Source organism: Tachyglossus aculeatus, chromosome 17, assembly GCF_015852505.1.
Source record: "Tachyglossus aculeatus isolate mTacAcu1 chromosome 17, mTacAcu1.pri, whole genome shotgun sequence".
Classification (NCBI taxonomy): Eukaryota; Metazoa; Chordata; class Mammalia; order Monotremata; family Tachyglossidae; genus Tachyglossus; species Tachyglossus aculeatus.
The window spans coordinates 45104110-45119918 of record NC_052082.1 but is presented as its reverse complement, the minus strand read 5'-3'; the positions used below and the strand labels follow the sequence as shown (position 1 = coordinate 45119918).

General features: G+C 40.5%; 1 protein-coding gene across 1 annotated transcript in view; it reads left to right on the top strand.

Moving 5' to 3' along the window:
• Positions 1-15809, top strand: part of MED13 (mediator complex subunit 13) — a 100040-nt gene that overhangs the window by 61487 nt on the left and 22744 nt on the right. The window contains exons 9-14 of the mRNA XM_038759301.1: positions 2768-3451; positions 11508-11724; positions 12242-12323; positions 13549-13670; positions 14948-15038; positions 15178-15392. Coding sequence (XP_038615229.1) covers positions 2768-3451; positions 11508-11724; positions 12242-12323; positions 13549-13670; positions 14948-15038; positions 15178-15392 — 1411 coding nt within the window. The remainder of the gene's footprint in view (positions 1-2767; positions 3452-11507; positions 11725-12241; positions 12324-13548; positions 13671-14947; positions 15039-15177; positions 15393-15809) is intronic.

Sequence of the window (15809 nt, the reverse complement as noted above, 5' to 3'; positions counted from 1 at the left end):
TATTACTTTATTTATTTTACTTGTACATATCTATTCTATTTTATTTTGTTAGTATGTTTGGTTTTGTTCTCTGTCTCCCCCTCCTAGACTGTGAGCCCACTGTTGGGTAGGGACTGACTCTATATGTTGCCAACTTGTACTTCCCAAGCGCTTAGTCCAGTGCTCTGCACACAGTAAGCGTTCAATAAATATGATTGATTGATTGAAGTACTTGCCCAAGGTCACACAGCAGACGAGAGGCAGAGCCGGGTTTAGAACCCATGACCTTCTGACTCCGAGGCCCGTGCTGTAGCCACTACTCCATGCTGCTTCTTGACTAATCAAGAATGTTTACATGTTATTCATATTCCAGAACCTGGCACGCATCTTCGTACTGATCCTGCATTGGAATTTCAAGTCGAAGCCAGGCTAGTTCTTTCTGAAGTCCTGGCCTTCATTCGGTCTGTTCTGAACACCCAGACACTGTCAGGATTCCTTCCAACAAACAGGGCTTGGAGCATTCTGGCATGTATTAGAAGCTTTCACGATCCGATCATCATGGGAGCCACAAATGACTGACCTTTCTTTAGCCGCTCTCTGAACAATCCCCTTAACAGTAGAGGCAGGGATTAATACTTCTACACTAAAAGACAAGGCTAACTCTCGGACCCTGAAAGTATCGTAGGGGACAAATCATCATCATCATCATCAATCGTATTTATTGAGCGCTTACTATGTGCAGAGCACTGTACTAAGCGCTTGGGAAGTACAAATTGGCAACACATAGAGACAGTCCCTACCCAACAGTGGGCTCACAGTCTCAAAGGGGGAGACAGAGAACAAAACCAAACATACCAACAAAATAAAATAAATAGAATAGATATGTACAAATAAAATAAATAAATAAATTGAGTAAAAAATACGTACAAACGTATATACATATATACAGGTGCTGTGGGGAAGGGAAGGAGTTAAGATGGGGGGGATGGAGAGGGGGACGCGGGGGAGAGGAAGGAAGGGGCTCAGTCTGGGAACAAATGCCTAAATTAAAGTGTGGGAACTGAGGGCATAGGGAACATGACTGTAGTCCTCCTCCCATCGTGAAACCCCTTCTTTCAGGCTTTGGTTCATGGAATCCCTGTTGAGGGACCCCTCCTACATCTTGGGCTATTGATGCTATTGTCACCCATTTGACCAAGCCTTCAAGAATCAAGCCCCTTTCATCTGTGGCTTCAGATTAATCTCCCAAAAGTTTCTGTTTTGGTGACCGTTTCTCCCTCCTTATATATTGACGAGTTCCAGGTTTTGGTAACTAAATTTCTTCCATATCAGAGTCATCAAAACCATAATTATACTGAACACCCATCCGAGTTTTCTTTCCAAGGTGTTTCTTCTCAGTCACAAACCATCTTGCCCCTCTTCTTTCTGAATCCTAACCCCTCAAGGGAGATTTCCCTGTACCTCCTAGTTTTCAGTAGAGTGATCCATTACCATCTTAGATCACTGTCTGGAGTATTCAGGGTTGATAAATGATTCTTGTGTCCTGGAACCCTCTTGGGACAGACTATCTCAAAGAGGATGATGGTGAAACAGCTCATGGATTTTAGTTTTAGTGAAAGGGTAGTATCCACCCATCCACCCAGGTTAGGTCTTGGGCCGCTTCAGCCAACTTCCACATTGGTCTTAAGTAGTATCTCCCTAGACTATAAGAACATTCTCTACTCCTCCTGTATTTGTCAGGCACTATTATTTTGATACAGCCTCTTTTGGGGAGGGGCGTTTTGATAATCCATCCTGCTGAATCAGTTTGAGAAAGCCCAATCCCACCATTTTCTTGATCCCCAGCATGGAATCTGGAAGGTCGCTTGGTTGTCATAAATCTACTTTTGAAAATGCCAGAGTTACCTGAACTAGAAGCAGCAAGAGCCAGTGGAAAGAGTTTGGGCCTGGTTCTAATCCCAGCTCTGCCAATTGCTTGCTATGTGACCTATACGTCAATTCTTCTGCTCTCCCTCCTACTTAGACTGTGAGCCCCACGCGGGACAAGGGACTGTGTCCAACCTAGTTGACTTGTATCTACCCCAGCGCTTAAAACAGTATTTGATGCATAGTAAGCGCTTAGAAATATCAGAAAACAAACACACCCTGACTTCTCTGAAGGCTCATAGCCCCACTAGATGAATGCACCTGCCTTAAAGGCAGTCCTGCCTTAGGGGAAATGGTACTGTATAAGATGGTTGGACCTTTTTAGTTCCATAGGATATAAACTTTTTGATTTTAGCAAGAACCCCGAGTATGTATGTATGTATGTATGCATTTATTTGATCTTTGAACTAAAAAAAGACAATATTGACTGTGAAATTTACCTATAGGTGCATTTGATAAAGGCCCACCTTCCTACATTTGTGTCCATTAGCTGCTATTGGGGTGTATTTCATATATCATGTTATATATACTCTTTAAATTAATGGTTGCCATTTTGTTTTACCTCATTTTCAACTTAAGCTTTGTACATAAGCTTTCACTACCTTTGTTCAGTAAGTCTATAAAACTCATGAAAATATTACTTTGAAGGCCAACATATTCGTACAAAAGTTTGGGAACACATTTTCTTCCCTTCTCCTCCATCCCTCAAAAAACTAAGACAAAAAAAAAGCTGTCAATCATTCATTTCACACTCAAAGGACCCCTGACAGGAAAGACCAAATTTGTCGTGAAAATTCTCTTTAAACTTTATAAGTGATTTTTGATGACGTGAATGTTGAAAAGTCTTTTCTTTCCTTGGTAGGCACAAAAATCTCAAAGCAAGAAATTCTGGACAACAGGGGCAGGTACCTCCTGTAGGCCAGCAACAGCCAGTAGCTGCCAAGCACAAGACCAATGAGAAGCAAGAAAAGGGGGACAAGCCTCAGAAACGTCCTCTAACTCCTTTTCATCACCGTGCATCTATCAGTGATGACGTTGCCATGGAAACCGATTCATCCAGTCAGAGGCTGGTGATCCCAGCTGCGGACGGTCAAGTGAGATTTTCAAACATCCGAACTAATGATGTAGCAAAAACTCCTCAGATGCACGGCACTGAAATGGCAAATTCCCCCCAGCCACCGCCACTTAGCCCTCATCCGTGTGATGTGGCTGATGAAGGCGTAACTAAAACACCTTCAACTCCTCAAAGTCAGCATTTCTATCAGATGCCAACACCGGATCCCTTGGTTCCTTCAAAGCCAATAGAAGACAGGATAGACAGTTTATCTCAGCCTTTCCCAGCCCAGTTTCCAGAGGTAATAGAGCCAACAGTATATGTTGGTACGGCAGTAAACTTGGAAGAAGATGAAGCTGATACAACCTGGAAGTATTATAAAGTTCCAAAGAAAAAGGATGTGGAGTTTCTACCGCCGCAGCTTCCGAGTGATAAATTCAGAGACGATCCAGTTGGACCTGCTGGACAGGAAAATGTAACATCAGTTACAGAGTACGTATTTTAATCCCAGATGTAATTATCTAAAATAAATGTATTTCATCTTCCTAAATCCTCCAAATCACCAGGATCCCAGAATCTCAGCACGATCGATCTCTTTACTAAGTTCTGTAGGTAACAGGTGATGTGTACAGTTTTTGAACTGTACTGTAGCACAAGTTTAGTAACCATGTTGTAACTCTGCCAAGACTGTAAATTACATCTCTTTATTTTCAGTACTGGGCCCTCATAATTAAGTCATGTACAGGTTGTTCAGTATCATTGTAATCTGCTTTTGTGTATTCCCAAGTGCTGCACACCCATCCACATTTTTGCTATGAAAACCAAAAAATGCTTATCCACAAGTCATCTGACTAGGTAGTTTTAGCGGGGGGCGGTGGTGGTTGTTTTTGTTTCTGTTGTGTTTGGTTGCGTGTGTTTTGTGTTTAAAGCCAAGCTGTAGTTTAATGATAGATGAAGCCGTATATACAAATATGTAAGAAGGAGAGAGCCTTGAAGCTGATAATCAGAAGTTTCTTCTTGAGATTAGAAAAATGGGGAACTATTGGAGGCTTTTCAGAAGAGGAGAGATGTATGTTTAACAACATTTTCAAATGATGATACTGACAATAGACTATAGTGTAGAGTTATGAGAGGAAACTGGGAGACCAGCGAGGGTGGTCTGATTGGGAGATGATGAGAGCTAGAACCAGGATATTTGCTCTTTTCAGAGGGGGACAAAGGACTATATGCAGGGAATTTTGTGGAGGTTAACCGAGAATTTGATAAGACTGAATATGAGAGTTAAAGGATAGTAAGGAGTCAGAGACAACACCAACATTACAGACTTTATGGGACAGGGAGCATGGAGGTGGTATCGGTTGTGAAGGGAAAGTTAGGAAGAGGAGTGAGCTCGAGAAGGAAGATCAGGATTTGACTTCTAGCCTTGTTGAATTTTGGGGATGCTGGAAGGACATCCACAAGGAGATGTGCTGGAGTTGAGAAGACAAGTGATATTGCAAAGCAGGTGAGAAGGGGCTACCCAGCTTTTGCCCTAACAATTTCAAGTGTATTGTTCTCATCCTGCTTGATCATGATTAGTATTTATTGAGATCTTCCCTTTGCAGAGAGCTGTCATAAAGGCCGTAAAAGTAGATGACCAAGTTTCTGCCTTCAAACCACATCAAGCCATACAAAATTATTTCATTAGTTCTGTGGTTTACATGAAGAATGACTTAAAGTTCATAAATTGATTTAAATAAGGGGGGAAAACTCCCGATATAGGTTCAAGGGGCTCAAGACACTGGATACATTCATAATGATTTGTTAGAGGAAAAAGTTGGTTGCTACAGGTGTGGTTTTTTATTGTCGTAGTGAATCTTTTAGACAATTCCAAACCTCAGGTTATCAGCACAATCAAAGGGCATCAATTAATTCCTAAGGGGTTCTAGCTATCAGCTTTCTGTAAATCAGCTTGTTTTGGGCATGGTATCTATTGGAATTGATTTCTTTTAACTGTTACCTGTACTTACAATGGGATTTATTTTTCTTTTGTTTTCCCTTTCTGGCAGCTAAACCCAGTAGTGATTTAACTTAGACATTGTCTTTAATGCCAGGTACTACAGTTCTGACGTGTGTTTTTATTAGAATACAGATAGCTATCCAGGTTTGTTCATGCTTCCCATTTCACAGGTGCTTTCTTTCGTCTGTAAAAATATAGATGCTAGATTTTTAGCAAGCTATCTGGTAATTGGGTGAATAATAAACTTTTTCCTCAGAAATATGGATTATATGTTTTAATGTTAATTAGTGAAAGAAGTTTTAAACTACAGTCAGTTTATTCACAGTCGAGCTGAGCTATCATAGCACTTGTTGATTCATTCATTCATTCATTGTCATTTATTGAGCACTTACTGTGTGCAGAGCACTGTACTAAGCACTTGGGAAGTACAAGTCGGCAACATATAGAGACGGTCCCTACCCAACAACGGGCTCGCAGTCTAGAGTGTGTGCTCACAGTTGAGGAGGGGGATCGTATTGAGTGCTTACTTTGTGCAAAATACTTGATATGTTTAATCGTTGTAAAGAGCAAGGAGTGAACTCTCTAAGACTTTGTGGTGGCAATGGTCTGAAAAAACTTTTTTTTAAAAAATGGTATTTGTTGAGCGCTTACTATGTGCCAGGCAAGGTACTAAGTGCAGGGATAACTACAAGCTAATCACTTTGGACGTGATCCATGTCCCCATTTAGAGATGAGGTAACTAAGGCGCAGAAAAGTTCACTTAAATCAATCATATTTATTAAGCGCTTACTGTGTGCAGAGCACTGTGCTAAGCACTTGGAGGAGTACAACATAACAGTTGGTAGACATATTACCTGCCCACCATGAACTTACAGTCTTGAGGGGGAGACAGACATTAATGTAAATAAATAAATTGCAGATAGGTACATAAGTGCCATGGGGCTGAAGGGGAGGGATGAGTAAAGGGTGCAAATCCAGGTGCAAGGGAGACACAGAAGGGAGTGGGGAAAGAGGAAGAGAGGGCTTAGGCGGGGAAGACCTCTTGGAGGAGAAGTGCTATTAATAAGTCTTTGAAATTGGGGAGAGTGATCGTCCGTCCGATATGAAGAGAGGGAGGGTGTTCCAGGCCAGAGGCAAGAGGGCGGCGAGAAGTCGGCCGTGCCATAGACGAGGTCAGGGCACAATGTGTAGGTTGGTGTTAGAGGAGTGAAATGTGTGGGTTGGGTTGTAGTAGGGAATCACGGCGGTAAAGTAGGAAGGGGCAAGGTCATCGAGTTCTTTAAAGCCAGTGGTAAGGAGTTTCCGATTGATGCGGAGGTGGATGGGCAATCACTGGAAGTTCTTGAGGAATGGGGAAATGTGGACTGAGCATTTTTGTAGAAAAATTATCTGGGCAGCAGAATGATGTATGGACTGGAGTGGGGAGAGACGGGAGGACCTGCCCAGGATCACACAGCAGACAAGTCGCAAAGAACCCAGCTCCTCTGACTCGCAGGCCTACGCTTTTCACACTAAACTGCTCCTCAACCTTTAAAGTATTTAATTGCTGTTGGTAAACAATTAAAAAAAAATTGGTGAGTTAACAGTCTTTATTTTCTTTGGAATCACATTCAAAGTCCTTGAACAAAAATTTGATGAGTCTTGGAGCATTAGCTATTAAATACATAGGAAACAACCATATTACTTGGTTGGTTTCCCATCAGATTAGAGCTACACTCAATATGTAAGATTCGTGGTATCCAGAACCTATATTGGACATCTTTTCAAATTTTTAGTGTATCAGAATCTAAAACTATAAAATTCAGTCTATTACTAAAAAGAGAGTTGCCAAAGGGCATTAAAATACTGTACCTCAGTTTTGTCATCTGTAAAATGGGGATTAAATGCCTGTTTTCCCTCCTACTTAGACCATAAACCCCTATCAAGGACAAGGCCTGTGTCAGACCTGCTTGCCTTGTATCTTCCCCAGCGTTTAGCACATAGCGCTTAACAAATACTAAAGTTGTTATTACTCTTTTGATCCAGGTGTCATTTGGACAGATCAGTTATATCCATCTTCTTAGAAGATTTCCAGGGGAATCATTGCCTTCAGTCAATCACAAATCTTCTGAAATTGTTTTAGATGCATTATTTTTATAAAATGAAAGAAGTTAAAACATTTTAGCCACACTAAAAAATTCTCCGGAATAAAATGTTGGTTCCGTTGAAAGATCTTTCAATACCCAGTTAAAAAGACGAAACTAGCATTCATTTACTATTTCAACTTGCAGCCACAATTTCCGAGTCATTTTTCTTTGCCGGAGTATTTCAAAGCTGTTTATTTTAGTTCGTTACCCTTCCCCCTTTTACTAGCAATCCAAAAGTTTTATCGAACTCTTCCGGGATTTTTCTGTTATTTAGACTTTAGTGTTTAGGTAGAGTCTTGATTGCCTGACCTCCACAGTCCAGATCCATGAAGGCTGCGGAAGGAAACCTAGATGCCGATATATATATATATATATATATATATATATTTGTAATCTCAGGGAGCTGGGTTTAAGTAACCTGCGTTCATCCCTAATGGATGAAAAGGATTTATGAACTGGATGGCTGTGCTTTTATATTAGTTTAGATATCCCCCAAGCTTCACGTGTGAGAGGAGGCGGACTTCGGTTTGTCATTCGTCATCTCCAAAACTGCTTTCCATTGTGTTAATTTTGTGGAAACGTATTACTACTGATTAAAGCTCAGGTTAGAGCAAGAATCTGGAGAAGATTTTCTTTTTGACTTTTATAAAAGCCTACAATCAGCAAGGATTTTATAAAGGGAGACAGGTGAGCGTAGAAGACCCGAATTGATAGTTTCCACGTAATTCTTTGGAAGGGGTTACCGATTCAAACAACATTATACTTCGCAGGAGGGGAAATGTTTGTATGTTATGGGGATAATCTGGAGTTTACTGTGGCTTTTCACTGAAGGACAGTTTAGGAAAAAATGCATCTCCTCACTTCAGTCAAATGAAAAAGTGTTGGTTCTTGGAGCAATTGTCTTCTTCAGTGCCCAGTTGTCTCCCCTGGGCACTCTTCCCCATGAAAGAGGTTGAAAGTTGAAGTCCTTCTTTTGGGATGTCTAAATAGTTACACGTATTGTCTTATCCTCATAGCTTTTGAAAGGCAGGATACTTTCTTCCTTTGCAGATAGGGAAACAAGGCATAGGAGTCTCAATAACTTGCCCCAAAGCTCAAAGCAAGACAGCTGAAATCTGGTTATCTTGACTTTTAGTTCTTTCCATCACAGTGTACCTCTTCTCAAGCTAAAGGAAGATCCAGCTGTTCTTGATTTTAAAGCTTTAAAAGCTGAATTTCTAGAATGTGAACTGTTTCCCATTATTAATATATCAAGGTGCCTCCTCTAGAAAGCACTATTTTCTCTACGAGGTGGCAGCATGGCCTAGTGGAAAGAGCACAGGCTCGAGAATCAGGAGAACCGAGTTATAGTCCCGGCTCCACCACTTGCCTGCTGTCCTTAACCATTCTGTTCCTCAGTTTCCTAATCTGTATAATGGGGACAAAATCCCAGTTCTCCTGCCCCTTTTTACTTGTAAGCCCCGAGTGGGACAAAGACTGTGGCTGACTGATTATTTTGAATCTTCCTGAGCGCTTAACTGTATCTTGCGTGTCTTGCTGTTCATCAATCCCATTACCATGATTGCTGACACACTGAGTTTTTATGATCATCTGATTGCAGCTGATTACACGCTGTACCTCTCTCTAGTCATTCTTTCTCCATGGGTGTTTGTTCATGTTGAATTTAGTCCTGTTCTTGTAGATCCAGTTTTCTAACCCATCATAGTTTCTTTGAACTTTCTGTCTTCGAGTGTTAGCGAAGCTTTCCAGTTCCATATCTGCCAATTTGTTGTCTATAAAGATGTTGAAGAGAACCAGGACCAACTTGAATATTTTTCAAGTTGACCCTGAACCATGTATAACTACCCTTAAGGTGTGGATTTTAGAGACAGCTGTGCAGCCGTTTTGATTAATAACAGTAGTATTAGCATTATTAACATTTGATAAGTCTGTCGTAATAATAATGGTGGCATTTGTTAAGTGCTTACTGTGGGTCAGGCACTGTACTAAACTCTGGGATTGATACAAGCAAATAGGGTTGGGCACAGCCCTTGTCCTATGTGGGGCTCACAGTCTTAAATCCCCATTTCACAGATGAGGTAACTGAAGCCCAGAAAAGTGAAGTGACTTCCCCGTGGTCGCACAGCAGACAGGTGGCGAAATCGGGATTAGAACCCAGGTCCTTCTCACTCCCAGGCCCGTGCTCTAACCACTGGACCATGTTGCTTCTCTAAAGCACAGTACTTAAGCACTGAGGAAACTCCAATAACCAGATTCTTCAAGAATATAATGCAAGCAGTAAAAAACAAGCTGAAATTCAAGGTTTAACTTAAATATGCAAAGTAAACAGTCGATCTAAGAATGCAGTCCTGGGGTTCTTCAAAGCTTCATCATCATCATCATCAATCGTATTTATTGAGCGCTTACTATGTGCAGAGCACTGTACTAAGCGCTTGGGAAGTACAAATTGGCAACATATAGAGACAGTCCCTACCCAACAGTGGGCTCACAGTCTAAAGCTTCAGGTAAACAATTCTTAGCTACAAATTGCCATAACCTCCCCAACTTTAAACAGTTTAGGAGTAGGTTTCACTCTTCCCATGTTCAGGAAAGGGAGCCTGCCTCAGACTCTAGGACCCATTCATCATTCATTCATTCAATCATATTTATTGAGCGCTTACTGTGTGCAGGACACTGTACTAAGTGCTTGGTAAGTACAAATCGGCAACATATAGAGATGGTCCCTACCCAACAACGGGCTCATGGTCTAGAAGAGGGAGACGGGCAACAAAACAAGTAGACTCTACTTGGATTCCAGGACTCTAGGACAAAGACTCCAGACTCTAAGCTCTTTGTGGACAGGGCACATGTCTGCCAACTCTGTTGTATTCTCACAAGCGCTTAGTGCAGTGCTCTGCACATAGTAAGCACTCAGTTAATAGCATTGATTTAGGGTCCTGAAGTCCTAGTGGCAAAATGGTTCTGGCCTGGTTTCATCAGTTACTCTATCCGAGTTGAGGAAGTTCTTTCTTTGTAGAAAATTTCCTTCCAGAGAAGGGTGCTAGCCACCCCTGACCACTCTGTTAATATGTGACTTAGAACTTTATATATAGATATATAGATATATATATATATATATATATATATATAAGCTAGCCCTGCCCTCATGGATGCTCTCAGCAGGTAGCCAAATTTGCTTTTGCTGTCTTTGAGGGTGATAAAATTAGGCCATTTTCATGCTACCTGGGATTTAAGTAAAAGCATTAAAATGTAATATGTATCGTGCCCAAGCCTAAATGTTAATCTGCATGTACAGACGAACCCTGGGCCCCCTGGGGATACCATAGAAACAGCATGGCGTAGTAGATAGAGCTAACAAATACCATCATTATTCTACCGTCCTATATTATTTGCTGATTTACCCTTGCATCTCTCCAACCCCTGGTATTACATCCAGTCACTGCATTTAAATCAGTTCTCTCTTTGCCCTCCCCCAAGCCCGGCTGCTTTCTTGGCTGCCTCCCTTTCTGCACTTGAAACACACATTTCTTCCCCCTTAAATGGTTTTCATTTTTCAATGCCAGTGGCCACCTTGCTTCTGCATCGCAGCCAAAGCCTTCGGAACAAGGATGGATCTCGTTAGGAATGTTGGGGAGGTGTTCCCCTTCCCAAACTGTTGCTGTCTTGATATGTTCCTTTCCTCATTCCCGTGGCTTTGGCTGGGCTGGAAATAGGGGTTAGCGGTAGCAGTACAGTGCTAAACGCTTAGTACAGTGCTCTGCACACAGGAAGTGCTCAATAAATATGAATGAATGAATCATGTTTGGCAGTAGCCGCTGTCACTCGTTAGTTTACAAAGTGAAATACTGGGGTGGGGGGCATGTAGGATGTAGGTGGCCGAAAAGCCACTGGAAACTGGGGAGAAAGGAGGTCATGGATGAGGGAAGGGAAGGATCTGCAGTGTAGTTTTATAATTTGGTGTCAAATCAGGTCGGTTCTGGAATTGCATGGAATTTAAATTGCATTTAAATTATGAGCAGACATGCTCCTGGCTGTAACTGCATTTTTGAGGACTTTAACCCAGTTATATGTATGAGGTGTGCTTTAATTTCAAACTATGTATTCATTCAGGTTTCAGTGCAGTGATATCATTATTGGCTGCCTTATTAGACACATTAGACCTGCCTCTTTGTAAGGGAGGGCTAGTGGTTTGGGAAAAGAAGGAAAGATTATATGTCTCTCCTTACAAAAGGGAGTCTGTGTCACACCTTTTTCGCTGATCAGAGTTAAGTCTTCACAATCATGCCTAAAATGTTTGGAGAAAGACTTCGTTAGCTAGAAAATTCTGAGAAGTTTGAAGAACGTTTTTAAAGGTTGGGTTGGGGGAATCTTGAAAACTGAATAAATATTGTAATTTGCCTAATTTCGTTTGTATTTTGCGCAGGTTAATGGTGCAATGTAAGAAGCCTCTAAAGGTTTCTGATGAACTGGTGCAGCAGTATCAGAGTAAAAACCAGTATCTCTCAGCAGTAGTATCTGATGCTGAACAAGAACCTGAAATTGATCCATATGCATTTGTGGATGGAGATGTGGAATTCCTTTTTCCTGATAATAAGAAAGAGAGACAGAACACCGAGCGGGAAGTGGGCAAAAAACACAAAGTGAGTAGACAGAGTACATATTGGTATTTTTTTTATATCATATTTGGTTCTCCTAACCTCTTTATTCTTAATTTAATTTTGAGCTTTAATGTTTTTTCTTGAAGACTGTAATAATATCTTTGAAAATACCCTATTTGAAAATCTTGATAGCCATTTAAAATATTCATTTCAGAAATGGGATTTTTTTTTTTTATCGTCCAAAGATTTTTTCCTAAAGTTTCATAGTCTTTCTACCTTCATTCCAGTTCGAGATTTAGCAAAGGAAATTAGAAAAGTGCTTTCCCTCACATGGGTAGGAATTTTTGCTGGAAGTGACAAAACTTTTAAAGGAAAGCTATTACTGTATCTTAATCTAGCTAACTAAACAACTGTTTGGATCGCTTGTCTGTGCATAATTAGTCATTTTGATTGGTAAGTGTAACAAGGGTAAATATTTCTTGTAATTTTGACACTTTTGTTCATTTTCTACAAAGGTGGTAAATAATGATCCTAATATAGTATGTGGTATTGTTTGCAGGTAGAAGATGGTTCATCTAGTGTAACAGTATTATCACATGAAGAAGATGCTATGTCATTATTTAGTCCCTCTATCAAGCAAGGTAAAACGACTCGTCTACAAAAGCAGTTTATTATATTCTCGAATTGGTAACGTAGATCAATCTTGGGTAACATCCTGTGCAGCTTTTAAAGTGAATTGCACTTTGCATAATTCATGTGCTCCATTGAAAGGGAGCTTTCTGCTTTTAAGTTCACATCTCTACTGGCATGCTGGATTATCACAGTCTTGCAGTTTATGAGTAGAGTTCAGGTTTATGTAGAGCTTTGAATTTGAAGAGTACCATTCAAGAGTATTTTAAATAGGGGTAGAAGATTCTGTGAAACGAGGATTTATATTCAGGCCTCATCTGTTTCTGCCTAGGAAATCAGATCACCTTCATTACAACTCTTTTCTCCTGTAAATCCAGTCTTTCTGAATTTTCTTTTACACCTTTCTCTTACCCTCCCCCTAAAACTCAGTAGCATTTTGAGGATTTAATAGGTTGCCCAAAGCCTCGATCTCCCTCTCTGTTTAGAAAAGCAAGTCTTCACTGAATGGAGCAAAAATACTGTATCCAGTCTGTTATTTTTAAAAATTCCCCCCGGTTGGATGGGGTCATCGTTTCCCTTTGAGAAGCGGTAATTTACCCATTTAAACTAACTACCCGTGAAAGCTTTTTGTGGAAGGGGTCAAAAAGCATCAGCTGCCTTGGTGGGCTTGCTAGCCGGTGAGCAGGATCTGAGCAGGTTAATGGTGTGAGGATAGCATGGATTGTGCACAGTCGAAGGTATGTGATTGGCACGGTGCACCTGACTGACTTTTCAGTTCACTCTTCATGGGTGGGGGGAGAAGGGAGGACAGTGGGATTAGGCTCGGGATTTTTTGCTCTCTTTCTGAAAGGGGGAAACCTTAACGAATCTGGGGATGTCACAAGAGCAGCTCACTCGGTTTACGTGAACTGGGCCGAAGGAGCCAAGCCCCTGACCTTGGACTGGAAACTTGAGGTGCACTTTTGGCTGTGGTCTCTCCAGGTAGTGTTTGTAGGATACACATTTCACCCAGGGTGAAACTTGCCTCCAGCGGAAGATGTCTAATCTATCCTAGTTCTCAGTTCGATCAGTTTCGTCTCTGGAGTATACACCACCCCGGGTTTCATCCCCAAATTTCTGTTTTTCACGTGGCTTCACAGCGAAGGCATATAGATTTTTTTAAAATTCCCCTCAGGTAGTTCATCAGGTTGAATTAACAGTATCTTTCGTACATCACTAATTATATCATTTTTGCAGATGCCCAGCGACCTTCAGGCCATGCCCGCCCTCCATCCACCAGCTTGATCTATGACTCTGACTTGGCCGTTTCTTATACAGACCTTGACAATCTCTTCAATTCCGATGAAGATGAACTTACTGTGAGTGTTCCTGTTTTGTGCATAGAATAGGTGAAATCACAGAATTGGATTTTTCTTCATGGATTTGAATGATAATTTTATTTCTCCATTAAAGACTTACCGTATTGCAATCTTTAATACACTGGAATAGTTGTGAAATGTCTTGAAGGTGGAACCGCATGGAATTTCAGGAATAGCCTCCTCGCTTGACATCTCATTCTAATTGGTAGTATTTGAAGAGTAAAACCTTGACACGATTTGAGCAAAATTCTGGTTTGAGGTTGTAGTTTTTATTTCTTTGTGTACTTGTGAAAGAGCGTGACTCAGGGCGTGGTGCAAGAGACTTCGTGAGACCTGGTTCCTAGGATTAGTGCTGCCACTACCTTCCATTCTAATCCTAGTGCCTCATTTGAAAAATGAATAATGGCTCATTGGTGGTGGTATAATTTGTAATTAGAAGTTGAATTGCTGTGCAGAGACTAGATGACACCCCAAATCCTTAAAGCTGTGAGTCAAAAATTACTGGAAAATGAATGAAAAAATAATGTAAAATTGCCTTTCTTTGCCATTATGTAACTTCAACTCACGTTGAAAAATCCATTTTATGTTGGTAAAGTCAAGGCAGCCCTGGTTTCAGATAAAGTAGATTAAACCATATCTCCTCTAGAGGTCAGATTTGGATGGCTGATCAAGAAAAACAATTAATCTCCCTTCTCATCCACTCCCTAGAATAATAGAAAGCCCTTTCCTATGTTATAAGGACAGTAATGGCTGGAACATGGGAAACTGTGATCTGGCTTTGTATCTCCAGTGTTGAATTCCAGTTTAATACCTAGGTCCAATATGTAAAGCCAGAAAAGACATGCAATTATGATAATAAATTATCAAACTGTTTTGCATAACTTTGGAGAAGAAATCCTTTATATGTGTAATCTTAGAATTCTCCCAGTATATGTCCATATAAATAATTTGTAGGCTTGATAGTGAAATTTAAGGTGACAGAATAGGTGTGCATTCATGATCTATAAATATCTTAAAGTGTAAATTTATAAAGAAGTTAAAATAAGCCCAGTACATTAAGTGAGGTTCTTTAAACAGGGTTATATCTCTCTTTTTTTTTTTTTGTCCAATTTAGTTGATACTGATTAGGTGCTTTTTTAAAAAAAATTGGACATTCAAGGCATCAGTTGATTGAATTTAGTTCCATCTGAGGTATATTGGTATTATGAGACTGAATTTATGTTGAATGAAAATTTGCAAGACAATGGTTTTAAAAACTGTCTTTTTTCACGAAATAGCCTGGATCTAAAAAAATCCTGAGTGGGACAGATGACAAATCCAATTGCAAAGAATCAAAGACTGGAAATCTGGATCCACTATCTTGCATAAGTAAGCTTCCATCTCTCCATCTTCAATAATTTGTGGCGTTTCTGAAAACTCCAAACTCAACCTAGCAATTTTCTTTATAAAATAATCCGTCTACCCTTACAATGGTTAAAAATCTCTCAATGGTGGGTTTTGTTTACAGGCACTGCAGATCTTCATAAAATGTATCCCACTCCACCATCACTGGAACCACATATTATGGGATTTTCCCCAATGAATATGAACAATAAGGAATATGGGAGTATGGACACTACACCTGGAGGAACTATACTAGAAGGGAATAGTTCCAGTATAGGCACTCAGTTCAAAATTGAGGTTGATGAAGGATTCTGTAGTCCCAAACCTTCCGAAATCAAGGTAATGTCAGTCTCGGTGGTGTTTTGAAGAGAATTGTTTCTCTTCCCTTGGAAGTCTTTCTATATGGAATCAATTTCGTCTTCTGGCCCTTTTTAGAAACTTCCTTCAACGGTTCTGGTTTTTCTCTTATGAGTTGTGAATTGTTTTTGGCAGAGGTTCCAAGCAACAATAGAGAGTTTTAGAAAAGTTGAGGCAATTAATAGAAGACGTTTTGGCGTCTGACTGAAATGGCAAATTCTATTCAGATTGAAAGTCTGTAAAAAAACCCAACACTTTCTAGTTTTAACAGCCAAATCAATGGAAACTGCTCAGCGCTTACTGTGTGCAGAGCACTGTAGTAAGCGCTTGGGAGAAAACAGTACTACAGAGTTGGTAGACCTATTGCCTGCCCACAATTACAGTTTAGAGAGGAACGTA